The sequence below is a fragment of the Gopherus evgoodei genome, chromosome 7 (genome assembly GCF_007399415.2).
Source record: "Gopherus evgoodei ecotype Sinaloan lineage chromosome 7, rGopEvg1_v1.p, whole genome shotgun sequence".
Lineage (NCBI taxonomy): Eukaryota > Metazoa > Chordata > Testudines > Testudinidae > Gopherus > Gopherus evgoodei.
This window is the reverse complement of record NC_044328.1, coordinates 117899788-117927389: the sequence shown is the minus strand read 5'-3', so window position 1 is coordinate 117927389 and position 27602 is coordinate 117899788. Positions and strand designations below refer to the sequence as shown.

Below are 27602 nucleotides of genomic sequence, written 5' to 3'. Positions count from 1 at the left end.
ATTTTGTGTTCATTTGGAGATGTTTTGTTCATTTCTCATGTGTTTTCTTAAAGATATGTTTGTGACACATATGGTTCATCTCAACCAATGATCTGAATCAGTTTCCAGCCGTTTAGGAAAGAGAGAGATTTTTCATCACTGCATGAAACATGTAACTATAAATCAAATAAGTTATTCACTTCTTATTTCTACCATATATAAAAATCTGTCATGACTCATTTATAAATGACTGAGACACTGCAAGATTATGATTTGTTTTCACAGTACAGTATAAACTTTTAAAACCAAATACACTTTCCAAATTGGAAACAGAAAACAAATGAATAACTCTTCAATTATTAGAGAGATGCAGCTTTTTTCTCTCTCTTTTTCTCTTCCCCCCTCCACCCCCGCCTCTTGATACAGGGATCATAAGAAGATATGAGAGGGAAATGGTTTCTCCAGTCCAATGAGAATATTTTGAGATTTACAAAATTTTTCCCATGATGAAAGGGGACAAAAACTCAAAATCTCAAAATTTTTCATTAGCCAATAATCCAAAACAAACAATCAAATAAATAAATTGTTTGGGTCAATGGAAATGTTTTGTTTCCATTTTTACTTTTCTTAAAATTTTTAAAAATTTTTTAACTATGGTTAAATTTTGAAACAAAAAAGTAATTCAAGCTGAAAAAAAGGAAATTTTAAATAGTTTTGGTTTTATGGAGTCTCCATTTTCTGATTGTGACACAGAAAGCCCTTAGCAAAGGGTCTCCTGTTCTTTGGAAACAGCTGTCAGACCTGACAAACTCATAACACCAAATACGTACATATCTTGTAGGATATTTACACATAAAGGGTAACATGTAAGGTATCTACAACAAGCTGGTAATGTGTCAAGATTCAGTATCATTATGATATGTATGTTAAGGTAATATTTAAGGAATAATGCCTTTATATTGAAAATCTGCTTTATGGACTTGGAGTAAACAGTAAAGATTAGTCACCAGGATGTTTCAATAAGGGCCTATTCTTCAAGGGGGAATTTCTGTCAATCCACCCTGTCAACGCAAGGCTCAATTGTTTAAACTTGCATAATGCTAAGACTTTGAATGGGAAACCATCAAAGGCAAGGACAAACAGTTGAAACCACTTAAAGGTAAAAAGAAGAAACATTACAACAAGACAAGGATTTAACCTATCTTTGAATAGAAACAAAAGACTGTTTTCAGCATAACAGAGTGTGTGTGGAAGGACACTGCACCCATTCATTGAGGAAACCCTTTGAGGAGTAGGGTATGAGGGGAGAAATTATTGAATGCTTGGATCCTGGTTTGTCTGAAACCAGCTAACTTTTCAAAAGACAGAATTTTGGGTGGGAAATCTACTTTATTATATAGGAAAGGTAATTATTAATAAGTGTGGCCACAGAATCACACTTTGTTTTGTTTTGTGTTGTAACCATGTGTTTCCACCACTGTCTCTTATTCCTAGTTAACTCTTTATAGACAAACCTATTTTTGTATTATTAAATATGCACACAAATGCTGTGTGATTCACAGGACAGTGGTTTAAGGTAAAACTGGTAAATCGGAATACACTTCACCTTTGCTGGCAGAGGATCTGGAATTTCTCTGACTATCCAATGTCAGGGACTGGATATCACAAAAGAATGATTCAAAGGGGGTTGGGAATTGGAGTGTGTCTACAAGTTAACCTGCAAGGCGAAGTTAGGCCTAACATAGCCCAGAGGAGAGTGTTTGAGTGGCTTAAGAGCTAGTCCTGTCAGGGAGCTACCACCTTGCTGCCACAAGAAAACTCCCATTCACTAGAGGCAGGAGGGTAACAAGGAGACTCCAGTCCTGGGTACTCTGAGGACCGTCACACTGTTGAAGAAAATATCTTTTATTGAAAAATTTCTGACCAGCTTGATTCAAAATAAACTTTCATCACCAATGGCTGTACTCTGTAGGACTGTCTTTAAATTGCAGTTAAAGATCTGCAGAGGGCCAGGTAGGTGAGGTAATGTCATTTTTTTGACCAACTTCTGTTGGTGAAAGAAACAAACTTTTGAGATACACAGAACTCTTCTTTAGGTCTGGGCTATGTCTCTATAGAAATACACAACTAGAGATACAGGCAAACAGTAAGTGGAATGCTGTTTAATGTCAAGATTAAACTGACTGATGATCCTAATCATTAAAGGCCTGATCCAAATCCCACTCAAGTCAATGGAAGTCTTTTTACTCACTTGCATGAGCTGTGAGTCAGGCTTCATATAGCAAACATTAGTCATTAATTGTTCTATGACTTATGACCCACATAAGCTAATTAAGCTTGAGATATTTTGAGCTAAGTGGTCTAAGGGGCTTCCTTTTATGTATTGTCTAGAACTGGTCAGAAAATCTGTCTGGGGACTGGTCCTGCTTTAAGCAGGGGGTTGGACTAGATACCTCCTGAGGTCCCTTCCAATCCTGATATTCTACAAATATAACCAAACATGCGGATGACAAGAAACCAAATAGCAGTAAAATCCCAGAAACCAATCTACATTATTAAAAACATAACTCTGATGAAAATAATATTAGTGTTAGAAAATGCAGACTCTTTTAATGTTGAGATCCTCCTCAGCTCCTGCTCTTCAAACAAGAATTTAGTGTAGGGTCATTAGAGACTGTACTTTATTTTAAGATTAAATAAATTGGATTTAAAATAAACATATTGAGGTTTATTGATAGGAGGGCTTTACAACTATTTAAAATTGTATGTTTCAACACACCCATGACATTCACACCGTAGCCTGTATGTCTGAGAAAGTGTTTGAAGGCTGATGGACAATGGTTCGGGTATTACACGTTCTCTTTTTCTGTTGCAATTGTGAGAGGTACCCCATAAAAATATGACAGATAGCTAGATGAACAGTGTTGAGACATAAACACTGTATGTGCGTGCTGTATATGCATGTAGAGCGTGCTACATGTCCATAGCTTTACATAGGATAAAGATTTCATCAAGGAAATGCCCATGCCATAATTTGAATTCCATCCTCACCCCTCCTCATTGCTGTTTGTTCCTTTCCTTTCCTTTTCATATTTCCACCCTCATTCCTATTCAAATACAGTTAAATGACAGGAAGGCACTATATTGGGCTAATTAGGTGCTGGAATGAGTCCTAGGGCCTGGCTACACTTGAGAGTTACAGCGCTGGTGGTGGCTTTACAGCATGTAACTCACTCTCCGTCCATACTGGCAAGTCACATGCAGCACTGTATCTCCCTGGCTACAGCGCTGCTTGTACTCCACCTCGACAAGAGGAATAAAGAGTATAGCGCTGCTGCTGCAGTGCTGGGGTGCCAATGTAAACAGGGAATAATCTTATTATGCTGTAACTGACCTCTAGAACCTTCCCATAACCTTTTTAAGTGAAGATTACGCTCTTTATTTTGTTGTGATGCCTCTGTTTGTTTTGTTGTGAACTCTGGGCTCCGGGACCTGCTTATCTAAAAAACAAACACAGATCCTGTTTGCTGTGAACGAGCAGAGGCAGGGAGCTCCCTTTGGAATGTCCACAGCTAGTGTTTGCTTGAGGAGAGGGGCTTGAGAAGAGAAGCAGCGCGGCAGGCGGGAGGGACGAAGGGTCCATTTCGGAGCGGCTGCTTATTTGGTCTGTGAGGAAAAAAACAAATAGGGCTATTTGCTTTCAGTGAGTGAGAGAGGGGTGGGGGAGGGGGTCGGAACTTGCAAGGCAGCTGCTGACGCTGTGTTGGCTCCAAAAATCCACTCTCTCTCTCCCCCACGCTCCCTGTCACACTTCACCCCCCCCTTTTGAAAAGCACGTTGCAGGCACTTGGAATGCTGGGATAGCTGCCCATAATGCACCCCTCCCAGTGCCACTGCAGATGCTGCAAATGTGGCCACGACAGTGCGCTGGTAGCTGTCAGTGTGGCCACACTGCAGCGCTTTCCCTACTCAGCTGTATGAAGACAGGTTTAACTCCCAGCGCCGTACAGCTGCTAGTGTAGCCGTACCCCTAGTTTAATGGATTTGGGCACTGATCCTGCTCTGGGTATAGTATAGTATAATTGTTCTGTATGTTTGCCAAGAGCTTTGAACAGGCGTGTTTTAAAATAGCTCAAAATAGTGCTCAAATGGAGGCAGTTATTGATCTGTCATTAGTTCACATGCAATCAAAACCTGTCATGGACTGTCCCTGAAGAGCACAATCATTATGGTCTCCCATTGTGCATAAGGGGCAGGATGCAGAGAGACTGCATATCGGTTCATTGTTTCCTGTGTGCCATGCGTCACTGTTTCATGGAGACTCCTAATACCTTACAATGGGTGAGGTTGTGCAGGGGCTGTGCCCGGGGAATCTGCAGCTACTTGGATCCCCCAGGCAAACCACATCTCGTCCAGGCAATATGAAAAATAGCAGCAGCCATAACTATATTACACAATGGCCTGAAGGCAACAACTCTGTTCCTTTCCTGACCTCTGCAGAACCGTCTTTGCATACTGTATAGATACCCTATCTAGCAGTATGTGCTTAGTGACTAGCATGTGAGTAGTCTTACTGTTTTTATGGGTGACGTCACATGACTAACGTTAAACACAGTATTATAAATTACTATAATATTAATAGACACGTTTATTACAGTAGTGCCTAGGGACCAACCAAAAGTGGGGCCTGATTATGCTAGACACCGTAAAAATATGCAGTAGGAGATAGTCCTTGTCCCAAAGAGATTACAGTCTAAACAGATAAACACATCATTAAGTGATTTGCTAGATCAAGGCTATGATCTTGCTTCTCTGGCTGTGCACTCACCAGAAAATGATCAATAATGAACTGCCAAACCACAATGTTGTAGGTAATTTGCTTCTCGTGATACAAAATCCAGTTCAACTTTTGCTGGTTGGTTTCGTTTATTTTTATTTATATGCTGCAATACATTTGAACTTTTATAAGCAAATATATGAGATAAGATTTACTGAGTCAGGAGGTTTACTTTATTATGCTCCATCTATATTTGCATTTGCAGAGGTTTAAAAAATGAGGCAACATAAGGAGATATGGAGAAATAACACACTGTCACAGTAATGTCAAAAATTGCCATTTGATTAAGGACATGTAAATATTCCCTGTCTTATGAGAAGATTGACTTTAACCATATCAAACTCTGCTAAACAATTGAAGGTACATTTTTTAAATGATCAAACATTTTCAAGCAGGTATGGTATCTTGGAGAAAGTAGGTACTTTCTATATCATTGTCAAAAGACAAAAATTGCTTCTTGATTTAGGGTCCTATAAAACTGTACACAGTTGTGAGTCGCTTGAAGAAATCTATAAAACCATTGTTATATGCATGGTGGGTAATTGTGACATCGATGGAAGGATTTTGAAACATCTCTTTAGTCTCTGCTGCTACTACATCTGTATGAGCACTGGAGTCCTTTGAAAAGCTTCCTTTTGTTGGAGAATACTAAAAGATGACAATATATGAAGTGTTTAAGTAATGCTTTTTAGATATAGGAAATTTATAGGTACTTCTGGGAAAGATGTTTCCACTTGGCAAATGATATGGCCTTGACTCATGTATAAATATTACAGAGCATGCATGAAGCTGTATTGAATTTACAGAGGTATACTCAGATCTTTGTGGGAATACAACCATAAAGCAGGAGCCTTGGAAGGCACTGGGGAATGTAGGGACAATGGATCTGAGTTCTGATATGTTTAAAACATTTTGATAACACAAAGAGAATGAGAACATGCATTCACATAGGAGCAATACAATGAACTAGGCAAGCATGAGAAACTGATTTTATTTTGATTATTTAATAACAAATGAATTCTAGATTACATTTGTATCAATTTTTAGTTCTAAAGGATCCTTATGGTCTTTGCAAACTCTAAATAAAATTTTACTTTTAAATCCACTTGGAGGATTTTGATCCCAATACTCCACTCTCCTTTTCTGATGAAGGAAAAACAGTATGTCAGAGTTGAATCCCATGACCAATGTCACTGAGATTTCCCTTCCTCTTTAAAAACAGAATGTTAGAGCTGTGGATCTCAGAAGAAAACTTTGCCTTGAACATTAATTTCATTCCACCCACCCCTGAAATGTTGCCATATATGGTCTTAAAAAGTGGCAGCTGTTTAAACAATGTACAGGCACACCACACTACTGTTTAGGATAAAAAATATAGAACATTGTAAGCACAGGGAGAATTTAGCGAGGTAGAAGGGACTTACCTAGATTGGATTTGATCAAAACACTGGGTTTAAGAGTCTTTCAAATAGCCAAAGCTTCAGGTAACATCAGTTTAATTTTCCCTTATGTTAATATGGACCCATGAGTCTTGTCAATTTCAATTTGTTTCACTTTTAGTACAAAATTGTTGTGATGGCTTCTTATACATTTTGCAGAACTCTGTTAAATTTGAAGATTTAGTTTAAAAAATCTGCTGACTAGCATTTAGACAGTAGGACTATACATGTGAATAAGTGCTATCTAACATAAGTAAAGCTTGCAGAAAATGGCCTGAGTGAGATAGGTAGATGTTTAATCTTTTCATGTTAGTTTTTTATACTTTAACAGATAGTTTAGTGTTCTGCTATCCCCCCTTCCATTAATCACTATGACTCAGACTACATATTTCAGTGTATAAAGAGTTTAAATTAAAGTGCTCATTAGATGGATATAAAAAAGGCTTCTCAGAGAAGTGCTGGAACAAGAAAACAGTTTCAAGTTCTACTACCTTTTGAATGTACAGTTTAAAAGATGAGAAAAGAAAGCAGAAATAAAAAGCAGATTCACTCTCTTAAAGTGTCCTCACAGCATATTAAGCCATGGGGCCCTTTGGCCTGATGGATGGAGAAAGTGATACCATTTAATTGTAGGGATAGGATTTGTTGGACGGCTGGTAGGAAGGGTCATTGCCCCTTTAAGGTGCCTCCTCATCCTCCCCCAAGAAGATTATTGAGAGACAAGGTATACTCGCCAGTTTGTCTAGCTTAATCCCCACATAGGTCAGCTTATGGATGCCCTCTCTGTTTTGTTTTGTTTTCAATACGGAAGGTGTAACCAAAATATTACGTATTAATAAATTAATCTCTACATATTAATAAATCCTCAATAATACCATCCTTATTGTTCTTGCCTTGGCTGGATATAAAAGCTTTTTTCCCAAATATATGTGTACCAGTTTCTTATCTGGCATAAATAAGCATAGCTCCACCAAATTCAGGGAAGCTATGCCAATTTTCAGCAGCAGAGGATCTCTCCCATTGCATTTGTTGTCAAAAAAAGTAAAACACCATCAGAACAATAAGCTCAAGAACACATCACTTTAGTGTAGTCAGGAAGAAAAAAAAACCAAAATTCACAAATACTTATTATTATTCAAGCTAAAATTCTGTCTAACATATTCAGAATCTATAGAAATTGTCTGCTGCATACATAGCAGATGCAAATGTATTAATACGCACATCTGTGACTTGGACTGAGTGAAGTATAATTATCAGGAAAGAGAATCAATTAAAAGAAATAATCTGTCATGTGTGAAATGGGAGTCCAGTAGTAATGAATGTAATAAAATGTATTCATGTTTTTCTCTATCTCCTTTTCTCGCTTGTTTGGTGACAGTTGATATAGTCTACCTTCAGAATGCACGAACAGCTCACACGTAGTTTCATGGAAACAGAATGGATTTGGGAAGACATTCATTAATAAACAGACATCAGTTAATCTTAGTAATAGAATTACATCGTAATTTCTGAGCAGTAGGAAGAAATAGTGGCCTGGTGTGTGAACTGACTTTGAAGAAATAGAATGTGACTTTAAAGTTTTATGTTTAAAAAAAGCATATTTTCTCATAGAGGGAAAGAAATTAGATGTTAGCATTGCGTGAAATTCTGCTAGTGCTCTGTATTCTCTAACCTTCTGCATTCTTCCAGTCACATTAACACATTTTTTGAATATGTTCAATAATATGGAATATGGTAACATATGCTTTATTTTATAATCATCCATTTAAAAGGGAATTGCAACATTTTATAATCTACATGTTATAATGTTTGAGTATGCAACTCACTATAGCGTGCCTGTTAAGAAAACAAACCTGCATGTAATGCCTACTTTGTTACAAGCTATTAAAGTAAGACATGGCTATGTATCTTTTATTAAACACTAATAAATCATTTATCATTAGAACTCTGGTGGAAAATATCAGCCCTTCTGAGGACTCTCTTGTAGCCCAGTTTAAGATACTGAAGTCAGAGAGTTTGCAAATTTTGATAAGCACCTGCACATTTCAAACCCTCAACCATCTGTCTGTCTGACCTGTATTGGTGTGTGCATTATGCACACAATTATACAATGTTGCACTAAGTGGTATGCTTTACACATAGCTTGGTATAGTGATGGAATGGTGCTCCAAGGGAGATGGTCTGCTTGGCCTTTGCATCAACCGTAAGGAACAATGCAGGTTGTTCCTTGCTGTGCACTCACACTGCTTCACAGGCGGGTGCGGAAGAGGGCAGGGCCAGGGGCTGACTTCCTCCTCACCTTTGTTCTTCCTCCACTGCCCTAGATGGAGCAATTACTGGGCAGATCCTAGTGACACTGCCTGTTATTGTGATTGGCCCTTGGATGGATTACACAAGGGGTAGGTGGAAAGATCCTGGTACAGGACACCTGCTCCTTCCTGTACACCAGTACAAAGGCCAATCACAGTCTGGCCTTTACCATTTGGGAATATTCAGAATGTAGATATGCCTGAAATTCATGGCCTATGAAAAACAAGAGAAACAAAAGTTGTGACGTTTTGCAAATGTGCATCCATGCTGTCCCCTTGCTGCCCTTGAGTATTGTGTCATTGGCAATGTGGAGACTGGGTCATACTGTGCCTGTTTCTCATTTGTACCAAGGCACTGCCAGAGCAGTATAAAGAGACTTTAGTGTAACAGGCTTCGGCGGGCAATATGATTTTGTATCCATATAGCATGTCTGTCTTTTTTTGTTGGTTTTTGTTATGTAAATCCAGCACCTTCCTTCCTTGGCTGCAGAAGACCTTTTGGCAGTGACACTGGTGGGCTTCTATTCTGCATGTAAGATGGGTAAATGGAGATGGGAGTGATACACAGGTCATGCGCTGTGCATCACAGAACACTACAACATGTAAAATCCCTGTGCAGCAGTACATAGAAGTAGATGAGGTAGGAACGGTTCCTCAGCCATGTGAGGGTCTGCAAATAGTCCATCTACCACTGGAGAAATGTGTAAAAAATGTGTCTACCAAATGCAGAGTCTGGAAAAATGAGACATTCTAGTTTTTGTTAATTACTTCAGTGTTGCTCTACCTTAGGGTTGTACTGCTGCCCATCACCATAATATCAGAAGCCTTCCATATCAAATGGACTGTCATTAATGGAGCCCTTTGTGGACCACTGAATCTCATGTTTTTTCCCCTGACTCTTGCACAAATACCATCCTTCTCTTTTTCTGGATCCCATCTACATATAATCCCACTGTTCTGCAGATTTGGTTATTATGTTTGGGAGCTTCTGTTGCCACTGGATTAGATAGAATGCTGTATAGAAAATTTAATTTAATCAATCTCTTTAAAATGCTGAAATGGATTATCCCACTCACACATTTTCTTTTCTATCTGTTAAGAAATTACTTTCGCTAAACCCAATTCAGATGAGCTAAAACCACTTGCTGCTTCCAGTTTTCTCAGTATTATCAAAAGAGATTCTAAATTATACTAATAAATAGAAACAATTTACATCTGCTAAAGAAGAATGCAATTACAAAGATTAGCATTTTAACTTGAGTCACTTACTTGTTAAACAATAAACCCTGAGCTGGAAGTTTACCTACTGGCATGCATGTACACATGTAAGTGTGAATAGTGGTTATGTATTTATTCTTGGGGAACAAATACAGTGTATTAGACATGTATTGCTCAGTTAATATTAGACACCCTGGATAGCAGCAGGAGATATAGAACTGCCTGGTTTATATTTATATTATTTAGTATTCCAGTTAGCCTCATTTCTGGATGGTTCAAATTTATCTAACCTATAAAAATTCATGTCTCTTTTGTTGGTGTAGAAATTGACCTAATCTCCTTATTTATCGCTTTGTAGCAATATCTGGCTATTACAAAATCTAAATATTTCCTGACAGCTCTCTGGAAAAATCTGAAGCTAAGAATTTGTATTCATGCTGCATTAATGCTTTCTGCCACGCTGAAGACCTGAGTGTTATTAAGCTGGCAAAATTCCAGGTTCTAGCCTAAGAAGTAACATTAGCCCTGTTTTCACTATGTTACAAACTATGATGCATAAATTCATGAGCCTGGAGTGATAGGTGGTCTTGCTTTCCTCCCAACTTTAAAGGAATTTCTCAGAGTGCCTGGTTCAAAAGAGTATCTCACCAGCAACTCATAAAAGTGACTAAAACTCTTCTGATCTTTTGCAGATCCACCCATCCACTTTGTGTAGAGAGTTAAAAAGGAGAATCTGATTTACAAATGTCACTGACGCAAATGAACTGGGAGACCATTTGGTACAATGTCAGAAGTGCCTGTAGATCCCTTTCCCTATGATTTTGTTTGTTTGTTTGTTTGTTTTAAATTCTACCTTGGGATGATTCCTCCTGAAGAGTACGTTAAGGCCAGGGCACCTGTGTCTGATTGAGCCAACCCCTAACCCAGGGATCGACAACCTTTGGCATGCAGCCTGCCAGGGTAAGCACCCTCATGGGCTGGGCTGGTTTGTTTACCCTCAGAGTCAGCAGCTTCAGCCAATCATGGCTCCCACTGGCCACGGTTCACCACTCCAGGCCAGTGGGGGTGGTGGGAAGTAGTGGCCAGCACATTGCTCAGCCGATGCCGCTTCACGCTGCCCCCATTGGCTTGGGACGGCGAACCACAGCCAGTGGGAGCCATGATTGGCTGAACCTGCGGATGCAGCAGGTAAACAAACCAGCTCCATTGGTGGGCTGCATGCCAAAGGTTGCCGATCCCTGCCCTAACTAGTTAAAGTCAGCACTGTACCCCCTATCCATTGTAGACTTCATCTAGTTTATCTCATGGTAATAATGTAGCACCTTGTGCCCATTAGCATTTGAACTAAAGCACATTAGATCTCCTTTATCTCACTATAAAAACAAACAAACAAACAAACACCCTTTTATTGGCAATAAAGACAAAGCCAGAAGCTGGCAAATCCCAGACAATTAGATGTAGTGGCTCTCTTTAATCTGTCATCACTCATTCTCTTTAGCTGTGGTGAGCTGTAAGTATACTGTGCTACAATATTCAGATTCCACAGACAGGCAACTCCCTCAATTTTCGTGCCAAGTGGAAGGCCGCCTGATTCCTTTGCCTTCACTGAAAAGCCTTCTTCTTTCACAGTAGCCAAAAGGGTTACTTTTAGAGCATAGGAAATAGATTATTATTGTAATTAAGGCTATATATCTCACTCCTTCCGCAGGTAAAATTCCCACTTGTGTCAAGGGGAGTTCTGCATTCAGTACTGTATATGGCGTCTATGAGACTAGGTGACTGAAACATCCTAAAACAGAAGCAGGGAAAAAGGAAATGACAACCAAATGCCCAGAAATGATGCCATGTAGATCCCCAGTTCTGCAGCATGTCTGTATTGGATCCCTCGTCTTTTGAGTGGAAGGTGGCTTCCTAGTACCTACCTAGTGCATTTCATCTTGAAAGTTCTGTTGAAATGCTAATTCTTATACCCCCTCTCTGAGGCAAGTCAACACTATTTTTGCCATTTCACAGCCAAAGAGACTGAGGCAAAGAGATTAAGTGGCTTACCCAAGGGTGATGCAGTGTCAGAACTGTGATTAGAATTTAGAAATAGCTGGCACCCAATGCAGTGTTTAGACCAGGACTCCTTTTCAGCAGGTTTTGTTCTGCATTGTTAAGTCCATTCATTCCCCAGCAGTCAGATTGCAATGTATATCCTTGGTCCCCACTCTCGTATACTCACACTTACCCCAGTGGGGACTCTTTCAGTGGGATCTGCCGCTGTGAAGAACATGGCTGACCAGCTTGTTCTCCTTAAATCCCTTAGTAAAGCTGGTGAAAAGTTATCTATTTTATGTACCTATATGGCCCCATCACCAAAGCATCAGACTGCCTCTGTCACAAATCCCTATGAGGCAGGGAAGTGCTCCTATCCCCATTGTGTAGATGGGGAACTGAGGCACAAAGAGATTAAGTGACTTTCTCAAGATCACAGAAGAAGCCTCTAGTAGAGCTGGGGCTTGAACCTAGGTCTCCTAAGTCCTCAGTCAATGCCTAACCCCTGGACTACCCTTCCTTGTACTACAGTGTTCCACAAACTTTTTCTGCAGCCTCCCTCTGTGGCCAGAAAACCTGCCACTTCTTTTCAAGGGAGTCTCAGGATTATTGTAGAGGTATGTGTATAGGGGGAAACTCTTATAGAGTAGCTTTAATGGATGGATGGTGTAAGGGAGCACTTGACCCAGCACTTTAGCCCCATAGTTATTTTTAGTATCTACTTGTTCAGTACCACTTCATATTACACTGGACTCCCTCCAGTCTGCTAGCCTCCTTTGTGCACTCTTATTCCCTTTGCCTGGCATGCTGTGTATGCTCAACACATTATTCCTTTTCTCCCCCCTCCAGAATACAAAATGAAAGTGTGGGGGAAAAAATTGTCATTTAACAAACTAGCCATAACATACTTTTTTAATAAGAAAAGTTACTAGGAAGTTACCACAAGGCTTAGCAATGGGTCCCAGCATGATATTATGGAACCCAGATTTTCAAGTTGGCCAATTATACTTGGAAGGAATAATAAATGAGCAACAGTGAAATAAGAAACAGAAGGATCATTTATGATGTAGAAGCAATAAACAGCAACTGAGATTCTAGGCAGGTAAATATGTAATATGTCTACAAGCCAAGAATTAAAAAAGGAGGGACTATCTCCATCAATTATACATTCCTGCCATATATTGATTTTTTTAAAAGAAAGATTTGTATGTAATTGTAAGAAAAGCCCCCTCAGCTACATGCATGGCTCTACAGTAGAAGACAAGTACTAGAAGGGAGATGGGAGATATAATACAAATCAAAAGACGCAGAATTACTGCTATGAAAAACACTAGGTAGGCCTTTCCTAACAGATTGTATCCAGCACCGGTCACTGGGAACAGGCACCTGCAATCCTTGCATACTGAAAGTTGCCACTGAAGTCAGTAAGGTGTGCAAGGAATGCAGGATCAGGTGCTTTGTTAGTGAAGGATGTCAGTCCTCTTGAAGGGAGTGCACTGGAAGGTCTCAAAATAGTTTTAATATGGTTTTTAATAAACAATCTGCGATGTTTCATATGAAGCCAGTGTCAGCTTTTTAAACATTGAATAAAGGACTTGATGGTATAAAATAAAGTGTTATTGTGACATCTGGCTCACATTGTAACAACCTCTATACCAGATCTTGCAAGACAAAAGATCTTCAGGACACCATTGTAATGGTTTATCAGCAGTTTCATTATGAAACCCCTCTCCTGCAAGAGACATCCTCCTACGTTGTTTAACTGCATTTCAATTTTGATCCTTAATTATTAAAATAAAGAGGAGTTTTGCCACTGATTTCAGTGAGAATAAGATCAAATTATTTATCATTATCATGCTGAAAGTATTTTGGAGGCGATTTCCAGAGTTCTTGATTTGACTTGTCACTTTAAGCACATATTTAGTCTCTTTGTTATGTATGAATAAATGTGTGTGCTCCTTAAACTTACATCTCTTAATATTTGAGTAAAGAAGGGATTTCTGAGAACTTTTAAATAATTGTTAATTACTGCAGGGGTTCTAATCATTCTAAATGAACTCTTTACAGTTTTCCTTTATATATATATATATATATATATATAAGTCTTTTTTTAAATTGATGCAGCTGTACTGCAAAACAGAGATTTAATTTAAAAGCAGTAATGTTTAAAACAGAAATGTAACAGCCTGATGGTTGCTCTAAATTATGCCAGCTGCCCACCCAAAAAAGGCCAATAAGGGATCAGTGGGGTACAGGAAGCCCAATCCACTCTCCCTTAACTCTCAGCCATGTCTCTGCACTGACATAAGGGAGCAGGGGCATCGGAGCCACTATTCCAACTTTAGGGCCAACTTTGCACCAGCACAGCACAAGGGAGAATCTCAGCCTTTATTTATCAAACATCGCACAAACTAGAGTGAAAATAATACACGATAACTTTACAGTCCAAAAGGTTTCTGGAGTTGAAACAATTGACCTAAATTATACCTTTGTTGGTACATTCTTCAAAAAAAGAGAGAAAGCTAATATGTCTAAATCTTCTGTGTTATAGGGAAAAACTGCCAGTGATACTAAAATCTGAATATATGAAGCAATTTCTTTTCTTTTCTTTTTTGTGCCCAGGAGACAACCCTTTCAGAATGATTACTGCCATTGCATACTGTGTATCAACTGAAGAAAATTCAAAGTACTAGTAAATCAGCTTCAAAGAGCATGGTATTTATGAGATAACTGTACCTTCACTAGGCTTTTCCAAAGGCTTGGGTTAAGCCCAAGGGTTGTGATTGTCTTACAACAGCTATTTTCATTATGATTTATTGATGAAGCAATATACTCTTAAAATATATTTTGTGATATTTGTGAATAATGCAACATATCTCTTATTCTAAAAGAGCTCAATGCGGCAAATGATTACAAACTGGTAATTTTAGTTCTTTTAAACAGAGGTTCATCTATTCCTAATTGTGGGCATTTATGCATAATTTGAGAGAGCAATATTATTGCTTGTATTTGCACTTGTAATAGCTACAGGTGCAAATGATCATCTAGATTGCCTATTGTGGCCAGAAAACCTGCACGTATATCTTAAATATGATGAGTGCAGTCACCATAACTGTGCATGCAAAGTATACACACATTCTTCAGTGTGTGATTAGAAACTACAGAGACTGAATTGCAAAGCACAACTAGCTAATTTATACCTGTATTGCTTTCCTCATTTGGCTATGAGACATACACAATCCAAGCTCTAGACCGTTAAATACTGCAGGGTTGCACATAGCCCATTTTAAGTTGCACTGCCCCTGGAAAAAGCAAGGCCAAAAACATTATGTCATAACAAGATGTATTTTTCCTTCTTTTATCCAATAGTAATTTTGCATTTATACAGCATCTTGCATCCACAGATCAGCCTGGTAAAATGCTGGGGGTGCATCTTCATTATCAATGAGGGGTTGGGTTCAGCTGAGGAACAGACCTGCCAGTCCCATAGAAGGAATTTCTAAAGTGAAACCTACAGCATTTTAGAGGTAGAAGGAGTATTGAAACTATTGTAGTTATCCACAGGCACCATAGAGCCATACGGCGGAATTTTCAGTGGGAGCCAGATTTTGCCTTTGGATGCGCACATGCAAATACTAGTAAAGTCAGTGGTAAAAGTGAATCAAGAGAAGCTGCAGTCACATATTCAAGGGTAGAACTTGGCCGCTAGTGTTTAACAAAGGATGTAGAAAGAAATGAGAGCTTATATTCTGTTAACAGGGACATGCGTATCTCACTGAGATGCCGGGAGTTAGTAATGTTCATTGAAGGCAAAAAGTATTAACAAAAATAAAAACCCCAGAGACTTTATATACTAAATTTGAATTAGAAACAAGCCACAGTATTTTCAGCTCCATAGAAAGAGTTTTCGTAGTAACCTGGAAGGTAAAACCAATGGTGACTCAGTTTCTTTTGTAACAAGAGAGGAAAGAGGAGCCATCAGCATCAGGGAAACCTTAAGGCAAATAGTAATTCCGCCCACCCCCTCAACAAGATATGATTCAGTATTTGGAAATAAGCAATAAATGCCATAGCAAGGTAGGTAAATCTTCCCAGAATCAGTAGGACTGGTCACCTTTGTCTTTGCTCCATATAGTTACAAGCATTTCCTATTCATTCTGTTATGGCTACCTGAGAAGGAGTCTGAATGCAGAGTGTCTGAAGGATGAAGTTTGCAAAGAAAAATGTATTTGTATATCATTGGCATTCATGAGAAAATTCGCATTAGATACCATAAATCAAGTGCTCAGGAGACAATATAGAGATTAGGAATAAAGAGTATAAGCCAGACTTCAGCTTCTTTCCTGGTAGCTGAGTACATGAAAGAGAGAAATAGGTATTATAGGCCAAATTTGTAGTTAGATATCGTGACATAGATATTTGTGTAAGTGAATGGGCAGGAAGGTTGGGATTGCAGAATAAAATCCTCCAGCACAGGCTATCAAGAAGAGTAAGATAAGCACATTCCTAACTTATCTCCTCCTAGTTTTAGACACACACGCTATCATAGCCTTCTTTCTCTCTTCCTGCTACGCTTCCACACTTCAGCTCCTTGCCATGTGAATTATGCCAACGCACTCTCACTGATGTATATTTTGGTCCCATCATTAGCATCACTACTGAATTTGGCCTACGTCCTCTGCTGTTAAACACTCTATTTTTCCTCTTCAGGTCAAAGAGTTACTATTTCTGCAGTCATGGCACATTTTGTCGTAGGTAAAACTGTCAATGCATTTGTATTTAACTAAGGGCATGGCTACACTTACAGATGTAGAGCACTTTGAGTTAAACCAACCTTCGTAGAGAGCAGTAGGGAAAGCACTGCACTCTGTCCACACTTGCCACATTTGTGGCACTTGCAGCGGCATTGGGAGCGGTTCATTATGGGTAGCTATCCCAGCATGCAGGTTACTGCAACGTGCTTTTAACCTGGGAGGGGTGGAGTGTGTGTATGTCGAGGGAGAGAGAGTGGGTTTGGGGGGGGCTGAGAGCATGTCAGCATGTTGTCTTGTAAGATCAGACAACAGCAGACCTCCCCCTATCCCCCGTCTCTTTCTCTCATTCACAGCATTCCACAGTAACGGCTTGCATGCCGGCTGCCAGAAAAGGAGCTTTGAAAGGGCATTTCCACATTCCTACAGGAGTTCAGAACAATGACCAGAATGGCCACTTGACTTAAGGGGATTATGGGACGTTTCTGGAGGTCAATCAGAGCACAGTAACACAACACCTCATTCACACTGATGCCTGGGCATTGAAGCCAAGGTGCAGCAAACATTATTCCTCTCGCTGAGGTGGAGTACCAGCAGCACTGTAGCCGCGGAGTCAGAGAACTCTACGTGCCTTTCAAGTGTGGATGGGGAGTGAGCTAGGGCACCCAGGGTGTCTTTATTGTGCTGTAACTCACAAGTGTAGTCAAGCCCTAAGAGTAAAATCGTGTATTTTTCATTGCCCAACAATGTTTTCCTCTGTAAAATGTCAGTTTTCCACCTGAAGTGAGTGTCTTTCACTTTAAAAAACTAATAGACAATCACAGCAGGCATGAGAAATGTTGCATATTTCCTTGGAAATCTGTTACATCACCAGAAATGACACTGGCCCAGACTAAGACTATGTCTATACTGCGTACCTCACAATGGCTCGGCTATGCCACTGCAGCTGCGCCATTGTAAGGTAAGCAGTGTACTCGCTCTTTGTCACTGGGAGAAAGCTCTTCTGGCGACAAAATAAAACCACCCCCAACGAGGGGTGGTAGCTTCAATGACAGGATAGCAGCTCCTGCAGACAAAGTGCTGTCCTCACTGGCACTTTTCATTGCTAAAACTTTTGTCGGTCATGGGAGGGGGAGCCTCACACCCCTCAGAGACCAAAGTTTTAACAGCGAAAGTGCCAGCATAGACCAAGCCTAAAACTAGCAAATGGTTATTCAAAAAGAAAAGTTAGTAACAAAATCAAGTTTTAGAAACTCAAACCACAAATCTACTGAGTATTGTTTTGCTATTTCATTATATACATGTCAACTCATCCTAGTCATGAAATAACTTATCTATATCTTACATGCTTCTAAATTTTTCCTGTCTAAGAGAAGAGCAATCACATTTCAAACTTTGGCCTTAAGGCACAAAAGAATTTTCCCTTTATCTACCACATCCCACTGGACACAATGTCACAGGAGTCAATACATGTGTTTACACCAGGCCTGAATTTGGCCCCAAATCATCAATATTCTAGCTGCCAAGACACAAGTAATTCATGAATATATTACACTGTATCCATCCTTTCCAACAGAGCTGGGCCTGGGCAAATTATTGTCTGTGAAAAAAAATCTCAAAAGTAACAGTCACACAGTAATACGCTACACAATCTGACTAAGGGTGGCAGAATTGGGCCTTTGGCGATGGTCTGCATGTAATTCCTTTATACCCACTTCAGCTATCTTTTTATCCATCAGATTATATAGATCTATTCATCTCAAGCATGCAACCATATATGCCGAGCCATAACCATATAACCCGCACATATGACTTAGTAGTAATTTCCCCCCTCCAATGTCAAAAGGAGAGGAAGAAAGTGACAACTAGAATAGAATATCTGATGAGTGAGTTCTTTTCCATTGATTTATTTGCTCTAATGGGAAAGCAGAAAAACACTGGTACTGACTACTTTTGTAACAAACATATTTGTATACATTACATGCTGTTAATAAATGGACATGCAACCAGTACTTCTTTGGGGAAAATGTCTCCCCCATGATCATATTTAGCATGCCTTGTTTTTAATCTAAGTAGATTGTGTATTTAAAGTATGGCATAACAATTATAATAAGTGATAGCGTTACATCCAGAAAACAAAGAGTATGACGGCATGATTTATCTTGTTACTTTGCCTGTTTTAATGCCAGAGTGGGGTTCTAGTCTGAACCAGATTTTCTCCGACTATAAATATTTCAGGGTCTTTTCATTTATTCTTGATTTAGTTTGACAGTAAATAATCCCATGGAAACTGTTGTTGGAAAGCTGTTGTAAAAATTATTAAGTACTTGTTTACCCGTAAGGTCTTTGTTTCTGGCAGAATTTAAATAAGTAGAATAGCTGGGCTAACTAAAGAAAATAGATTTGTATTTTTTTTTTTATTATCATGTGCAATAACTTGTGGGATTGAGGTTATAAGTGGGAAAGCAGTTACAAATCAGAAGATTGATAAATATCTTTAGCTTATATGAATGCTATGATTACTGGATATGTATTCTTGCTATTGGCAGCAGCATGTGCATCTGTGTTACAAGAGACTCATGTTTAGATGCAGTTTAAATGGGTATTATTACATGCCTCAGCAGAACAACCTGACTACCTGGACGAGGTTTCTTTATTCCATAAACCACAAGCCATTTATATACTCATAGATTAATATTTAACTGTCGCTCTCTGAAAGCTAAAAATAGTAAAGCAAGGCTCAGCTGTACATCAGACACAGCCCTGTTGTTGGGGTAATATGGAGCTGCATCGCCTCAGATGAGGGTGGGGGCACCAATTTCATTTGAAGAGATACAATGCTTTCAGCTTCCTATTACATTGGCAGTTGAAGAAACCTTTAAGAAGGCATGTGTGCGACATACTCCCCCCCAGGTTGGCCACCCAACTTCTGTCTGACATGTCTGGAGGTGAAGCTGAGGTACAACTCATTTGTCACCCCTCTCCACCCTCTTCAGTGTGTTGTACATCCTCGGGGAGATGGGAAAGAGCAGTCCCTATACTCCTGGTAAGCAGAGGGACTGCAATTCGGCTAAACCCTGAAACAGGCTATGTCCTTTATTCCCTCCCCCACCCAATGCACACCTGCACAACAGTCCAGGCCTAATCCTTAAGGTTTGGGACATACCTATACAAAATTACCATTGTAGTTTAAGATTGGGCAAGATATTCTTATCCACTTCTAAATTCTTGAAAATCCCTTGTTTTCGCATATTCTTAACTGTCTAAAAATTCACTTTTTGAGATACATTATAGGTGAAATCACTTGGAAGATAGGTGCTATTAGTAGGGTATATATACTGTGAATTCTGATTTGATAGCATATTACAACCACTTTGTGCAGGTGCAAATAACACCTAATGCAGAAACTGTGGAGAATCAGATTGTTTGTCTATTATGAGGCCACCTGCAATCCATTAAGGCCAAGTTTTTAAAGTTAGATTCCTAGGTTCATATTTAGGCACTTGAATAAGTTGGATGATTTTCAAAAGTGCCCAGCACCCAGCATCTCTCATTTTCTTAAATCTTATTTCTTACTTACATCAGTGTAAATTAACTCAGCTGAAATAAATGGATCCACACTGCTGTAAAGTGGTACAAAGGAAAGGAGAATTGGGCCCTAAATGTGGACCATAAATCTAATTTGTCACTGGACAATTTTCAGCACTTAAAAGGTCCAGAATGATTTTCTATTTTGATAGACCCACTTTATTGAGTGCTTTCCGGTTTTGACTTTTTAATGAACTGATCCCAACAGTAAATTACTAATTTGCCCTTTGGAAGTAAAGGCCATACTGATCCTTTTCTTCTTGATTTAATTCATCATAGAATGACTGAGATGTCAGAGGAAATTAGAGCAAATTGTTATTTAAACCCTTGGGGAAACATGTTTTATTTCTGAAGATTGTTACAGTGTATGCTATTATATTTTTTTACCTTAATTGTGAAAGTTACGAGTCATGTTCATTCCCTGTTCATTCCCCTTGATCTGCCAATGCATCTCCTCCTCCCCATGGTGAAGATGGAAGAGCCATTGCCTTTCAGCATATGTCCCCAGCTCCTAGGGCATTATGGAGGGTTCTCTGCTGGGTCCTGGATTCATTCAAGTGCAGGGGGAACTCTGGGTTTGCTCATAGCTTAGGTGAGATGCTCACAGTCCCCCAGCAAAGTCCCATATGGAATGTATAGATATTTTTCCCATAAGCCCCGGCTTTAGTTGTTAAGGGTATGTCTATACTATGTGCCGGATCAGCGGGCAGTGATCAATCCAGCAGGGGTCTAGATACAATAAATCGACCCCCTCATCACTCTCCATCGTCTCCGGTATTCCACCAGGGTGAAAGGCACAGGTGGAGTTGACAGGAGAGTATCAGCAGTCAACTGCGGTGAGTAGATCTAAGTACATTGATTTCAGCTACTTTATTCATGTAGTTGAAGTTGCGTAACTTAGATCAAACCCCCCCCCACAGTGTAGACCAGGCCTAGCAGACATTATTTCTTTGATAGCTGCATTTTCAAATATACTGATAAAAATTGAAGGGAGGTAACCAAGAAGGTCCTCATTAAAACGACAGTGGTCCTCATTAAAACTGGCCAATCATCATTTGCCAGTAAAATTAACATTAAGGTGGTATTTCCTTCCCTGGAGTGTATTTAGCATGTGGAATAATGTGGCATACTACAACATTTGTCAAGGTTTCTGGGGTTTTTTGTTTTGTTTTTTGGTGACTAATACATCTGATGTAAGGTATTTAAAGATCACAAAACTGAGCTTCTATGAAATCCTATTACTAGTATGAGTAAGTGAAGAATTAAAGAGTCTAGTAATCTGTAATTTGAAAACCCACACAATATGAACACTTGTTTTCAGAATTCTTATCTGACTTATTAACTTTTATCCAACCCCCTTATAAAATAAAATGTTTTATATTAAAGAACATACAGCGGACTCTCACCCTGAAAAACTCCTAATTTCAGTGGGACATTTACTTATTGCACTTGGACAACTGGGCCATATGCATTTGGAATATGGGCCAAATTCTGGCTTTTGTGTATATGTGCATGACAGCAGAAGTTGTGCGGTTTGTAGTAACTCGATTTGTTTTCCAGCCAATTCCAAGACAAGAACCATCTAGGAGCATTAAAGAGTAGGCAGCATTTGGGCGTGTGATTAGCCTATTTATGCACATGAACTCTCCCCCATCCAGCTAGTGGCTCTCTGAAGAGATCCACAGAGATTCTTATGACTTCTTATCTGGGGAAATTCATTCCTGTGCCAACGGTCCATGAAAGGCCTATGCCTGATTTAAGTTCTTCTAGAGAAGTGGTTCACAAACTTTTGTACTGGTGACCCCTTTCACACAGCAAACCTCTGCGTGCAACCTCCCTTACAAATTAAAAATACTCTTTTATATATTTAACACCACTATAAATGCTGGAGGCAAAGTGGGGTTTGGGTTGGAGGTCGACAGCCTGCAAACCCCCCCCCCCCCCCCGTAATAACCTTGCCACCCTGTGAGGGGTCCCAACCCACAGTTTGAGAACCTCTGCTCTAGAGCAACATTTTGAGAGATTAATGGAACATAAGGTACTCGTAAGACTTTCATGGGCTGTTTCCCCAAGGCTGATTTTCAGCTATTAAGTGGAGAAAGAATCTGTAGGGACCTGTTGATAGAACCTATTGCTATATGAGTGAGACCATACATGCATAAACATGAGGATCATGCTTCTGTGCCTGAGGTCTGCTCTAACATATAGCAGCAGCAAATGGCCTCAAGGATGGAAACTACTGTTAAGGATTACCATGCCACTGGGGAATCCCAGCCATGACCCCTTTCCTCTGACCATGCCCTTCTTCCTACTACAGCTGGGAGGAGGCATGGCACTACAAGAAGCCTATATTTCAGGTCTATGGCATCTGAGAATCACCTTTACACTCACTGAGCTTCCCTGCACTAATTATGCCCCATTTACAGGCAGGCTGTCCAACAGTGCAGCTTGAAGTGGCAACATCACAAGGGAAATCCTGGCTCTGGGTATTTAGTTTATATTTACATTTTAAAGATTCAACATCTCTTACCATTTTTTTTTTATTTTATTATTTTTTTTTTTTACAGAATATAAAGACAGTTCCAGGAAGATATATTTTATTCTCTGCTGATTGGATGGGAGGGATTTTTGACCTTGGAAAGTGGAGATGATGTTGCTATGGAAACTAGTCATTCTGTTGCCACTCCTGAGCTGCAACACAGGTAAAATGTTCCATTATTACTGTTTGTGATTGATAAATATGTCAGCATCATAATTCCTTTTTTTTTTAAAGAAAGGTAATTACTAAAACTAACAGTACTTACTCTCATGCACCAGTGAGTAAGCAGCTTTTCTTTAGGAGATCCTTTATTGTTAAGCAATACACGCTGCTGACTTTGAACAAGGGGAAAAAAAAACGTTTGAAGTTCTACAAGAAAGCAAGATATTGGGCATCAATGTACTTCTAAGCTGTGTCATTCGAAAAGGAAAAATAGAAAGTTATATCATGAGAAATGTGTGACTATCTTCCAATTTTCAGAGGATTGTCTGTTAACTGAAGTTTTCACTCAATGTGCATCTCCAAATGTGAAAATTAGCATGCCTATTTCTGATGTTTATAGTCCATTAAACAAACAATTTGCATCTTCTTTTCTGCTGTTTATTTGGATTGTCTATGTTAAGCTCCCAATTCTTCTCCCAACAAAGTCAGCCTCTAAATTTGCATTGACTTTTAAAGGTTTGAAAGCAATTGGTCTATTTGTCATATATTTATGATGTAATTATATTAATTATAGCAATCTCAAATGATGCTTATATTAATTATATCATGCATGAATCAGCAGCTGTATGTGACCTGAAGAATGAACAGAAGAAAATGTAGAATTCAGCCTGAGGTAGCATTTTAAAATAAAATTAAAATGAAACCAGGTCATATTTGATCTAATAGACTCTAGGTATAATCTAGAATTTTAGTATTTCAGTAATATAGATCTTGCCATTAAATGAATGCTTAACAGCAGCTATGTCAATGACAAATAGCCACATATTAAGCATTGTGAAAAACTGATACTGGAATCCAGGTTGCCGAGGAAACAAACAATTAAAATAATTACATTCTGTTATTATCTCTGCTTTAATTCTGGACCAACTCCTCCACCTATTGCATGTCCTGCATGCTCACAGATCGACCATCCCTGCCCTTGTCCTCAGCCTACCCCCATATTCAAAACATCCTAGAATGCATGAAGACACTCAATATATATATGCTGTGTGAACACTGCCTTCCCTTTCCCTCGTGAGCTCTGGAAGCTCAGTTCCAGTCAGGGATCGGATAAGGGGGCAAAAAAATGTACTGATCTTCTTCAAAACTCCATCTACAAATCAAGCTGTGATTGTTCCCAGGCATACCCAGGGTTATGAGGCATTGTGCTACACCTGCCCTTAGCATGAAGAAGTCTTGGCTATGCCTTCCAGGGGTCAGCTCCCCAAACTCCACTAGTCACAGGCAACACAAGCATTCCACCAGAGGTGTAGCGATCGCCCTCCATACCCTCCGACCGGAGGGGGCCCCGCAAGGAAGGGGGCCCTAAAAGTGGCAAAAAAAATGTAAGGTATAACTAGGTAAGTGACATTTATTGACGCTATTGCACAATCCATGTCGGTTTTACTGACAAAACCGTGAAGTCATTATGATACATCATAATGCTATTGGCTACATCAGTTGTCTGTCGGTCAGTTTCGAATTTTAGTTGGACCCATTTAAAGAATGTGTATTTGCGTTCATAATGGCGGTTGGCGGATAAATGTTATTAATTTAGTTGTTTAGTTTTTTATTGTTTCCGACGCAGAAGCGTGCTTCGTGATGTCTAAGAGAATGTATAAGAGCAGAACTAGTAAACAAAAGGCAGCAAAAGATGCCGAGAAGGAACTTGAGAAAATTCCAAAGTTGTCAACGTATTTTGTGCTGCAATCCAACGTACAGGTACAGGCACATGAAACGGACAGCGCTAGCAGCGACGAATCGTATCCAGAAGTATCCAGAAGTGCTTCAAGTGAGGTCAAAGGTGAAGCCAGTTGTTCTACCAAACAAACTGTGACAGATATTCCAGCTGCTGCCGGGAAAGAAGTATCTGAATCTGAACCACTGACTGATGATCCAGGAGATTGGCTGTCTATAATATCGGACAGGCAAGTGTGTGACATTGTTGCACGTGGCCCACCGCAGCAGAATGAAAGTTACGAATTTCCATTTAACGAGGAAAGACGGAGGTTCAGAAGTACTGATTTCTATCGAACCATGGCAAATGGCGAGAAAATAAGACGTTCATGGTTAATGTACTCAGTTCAGAAAGATGCCATTTTTTGTTTTTGTTGTAAATTATTTGGCACTGGCGACATACCGCTACGTCGTGGAACATCTGCTTGGAAAGCACTGTCAAAAAGACTTCAGCAGCATGAAACAGGCAAAGGTCATCAAGACTGTATGGTGAAATGGTTTGACCTTCGGTCAGGCATAGTAAACCGTACATCTATTGACCAATTCGAATTGCAGGCTTATCTGAAAGAAAGAGATTTCTGGAGCAATGTTGTCAAACGCATGGTTGATGTCGTTATTTTCTTGTCCGAAAGAAACTTGGCATTTCGAGGAAGTAATGAAAAGCTCGGCGATCCTTCGAATGGCAACTTTTGGGGACTGTTTGAATTGCTTGCAAAGTATGATACTGTCCTCAGCGAACTTTTACAGAGGATTAAGAAGGCAGAGACACATGTTCAGTACCTCAGTCCACAGATCCAAATGAGCTGATTCAACTTGTTGCCAGTAACATTCAAGAGGCCAACATAGCGCAGCTTAAAAAAGCAAAATATTATTCAGTTATTTTGGACTGTATTCCCGACGTGTCACATGAAGAACAGATGTCTGTGGTGTTACACTTTCTTGAATGCAACGGTGAAGATGGTATCAATATTCGTGAAGCGTTTGTTGGTTTTCTTAATGTTCATGATACAACTGGCGAGGGCTTATTGGAAGCGTTTCTTGAAAAGGCAAACAACTTAGGAATAGACATTGCTGACATGAGAGGCCAAGCTTATGATAAAGGCGCAAATATGAGAGGAAAGAATAAAGGAGTTCAAGCCTGCATGCTAGAAATAAATGACCGTGCCTTGTATGTACCATGTGGAGCTCACACTTGGAATCTTGTGATCTCAGACGCGGCAAAGTCATCAAAATATGCCGTTGACTTTTTCGGTCTGATTAACAGAATATACGTTATCTTTTCTTCTTCACCTTCACGTTGGGATATACTTCAAGAACATATGCCAATATCTGTTAAAGGGTTATCGGACACTCGTTGGGAGTCGAGAATTGATGCTGTGAAGCCATTGCGTTATCACCTTGAAGAATTGTGCAATGCTTTGTCATCTTTGCGAGAATATGCGCTCGAAAAGAAAGATGGCAATACAGCAACAGAAGCCGGTGCGCTTTTAGACCATGTTACTACGTGGCCTTTTGTTCTGACTGTGTACACGTGGTATGATATACTATTTCACGTCAATAAAACCAGCAAATTAATTCAGTCACCAGATGTGTCAATTGACGTACTGCAGGCAGAAGTCGATGCTACAATGAAGATTTTGGAAGACTATCAAAATATAGGATATAACTGTGGTCACAAATGCACTTGAAATAGCAGAGCATATGGGTATTGAGCAGGCGTTTCCAGAAACCAGGGTGTGACATAAGAAGAGAATGTTTGATTACGAATGTGCTGATGATTCGAGTCGTCTTTCTGCCGAAGAAAAATTCAAATCGCAGTTCTTTCTTGTTCTCACTGATCAGGCCATATCTTCTGTTTCGTCGCGATTTGACCAACTCGTGGAGTGGTATAAGTTTGCTTGGATTTCTGTACAACGCTAGCGGCCTGAAGCAGTGTCACAGAGAAAATGAACTGGAGAATTACAGCAAAAATTTTGAAAGAAAAATGGGAGACATTGATGCCAATAAACTCATAATGGAATTGAATCGTTTTATTTATGTCATCGAGAAAGAGAGAGGACTTGTCACGGCAAACCATTTTTTAATGTATATATACAAGAACAGCCTTCAGGAGATATATCCGAATCTTTGCATTTGCATCAGAATTCTTCTGACCACACCAGTTACTGTCGTTGGTGCTGAAAGGAGCTTCAGCAGAATGAAACTGATCAAGAATATTGTGCGCTCAACCATGACAGATGACAGGCTTTCTGCGCTTGCAGTTATCTCAATCGAAAACAAGATTGCCAGATCTCTGGACTATGATGCATTGATTAACCAATTTGCGGAGAACAAGACTCGAAAGAAGCGCTTTGCGTAAATACGGAATACATGTACATTGTAGGCCTATGTATACATAATATGAACCCTGTATATTGTATAAAATAAATACCGCATTCCAGTTTCTGCATTGTAAGGGGCCCTGGACATATGTTCGGAGGGGGCCACGTTCTTTGTTGCTACGGCCCTGCATTCCACACTAGGCCTGCTCAATCTCTCTAGATTAGCGATAGACACACTCCAACTCCTGAGCCCACCAAATGACTCCCTGGGGTGTCCATCCCCTGTTCTTTTAAACCCTCATTCACAGTTTCTCTGCTTCCAAAGAAGCAGGACACTAGGCTTACCAGTTTCTCCTCAGATTACCACTCTGCTTGGCACACAGTACTTCAATACGTTTATAGTGAAAACAAGTAAAAGTCTATTAAACAAAGTATAGAGATTCAAGCGATAGGAAGTTGACGTATTGGAAAAAAATCGCTACATATAAAATAAAACCATAGCACACATTCTAGAATCTAGACTTACTTAACTAGATACTGTCATGTCTTATACAGCAATGCTCACCCAAAGTCCTTTTAACATTTTTCAGCCCGAGCTTGGTTGTGATCTTCTGTTTATGAAACAAGTCACACTGTCAACTCGCCT

At 39.6% G+C, this 27602-nt stretch overlaps 1 protein-coding gene across 2 annotated transcripts in view; it reads left to right on the top strand.

Annotated features, from left to right (window-relative positions):
* The window catches only part of CNTN6 (contactin 6), a 230795-nt gene that overhangs the window by 20314 nt on the left and 182879 nt on the right, over nucleotides 1–27602 (top strand). For both annotated transcript variants that reach the window (XM_030570683.1, XM_030570684.1), the window contains exon 2: nucleotides 22726–22860. In XM_030570683.1, coding sequence (XP_030426543.1) covers nucleotides 22806–22860 — 55 coding nt within the window. In that variant the 5' untranslated portion in view covers nucleotides 22726–22805. The remainder of the gene's footprint in view (nucleotides 1–22725; nucleotides 22861–27602) is intronic.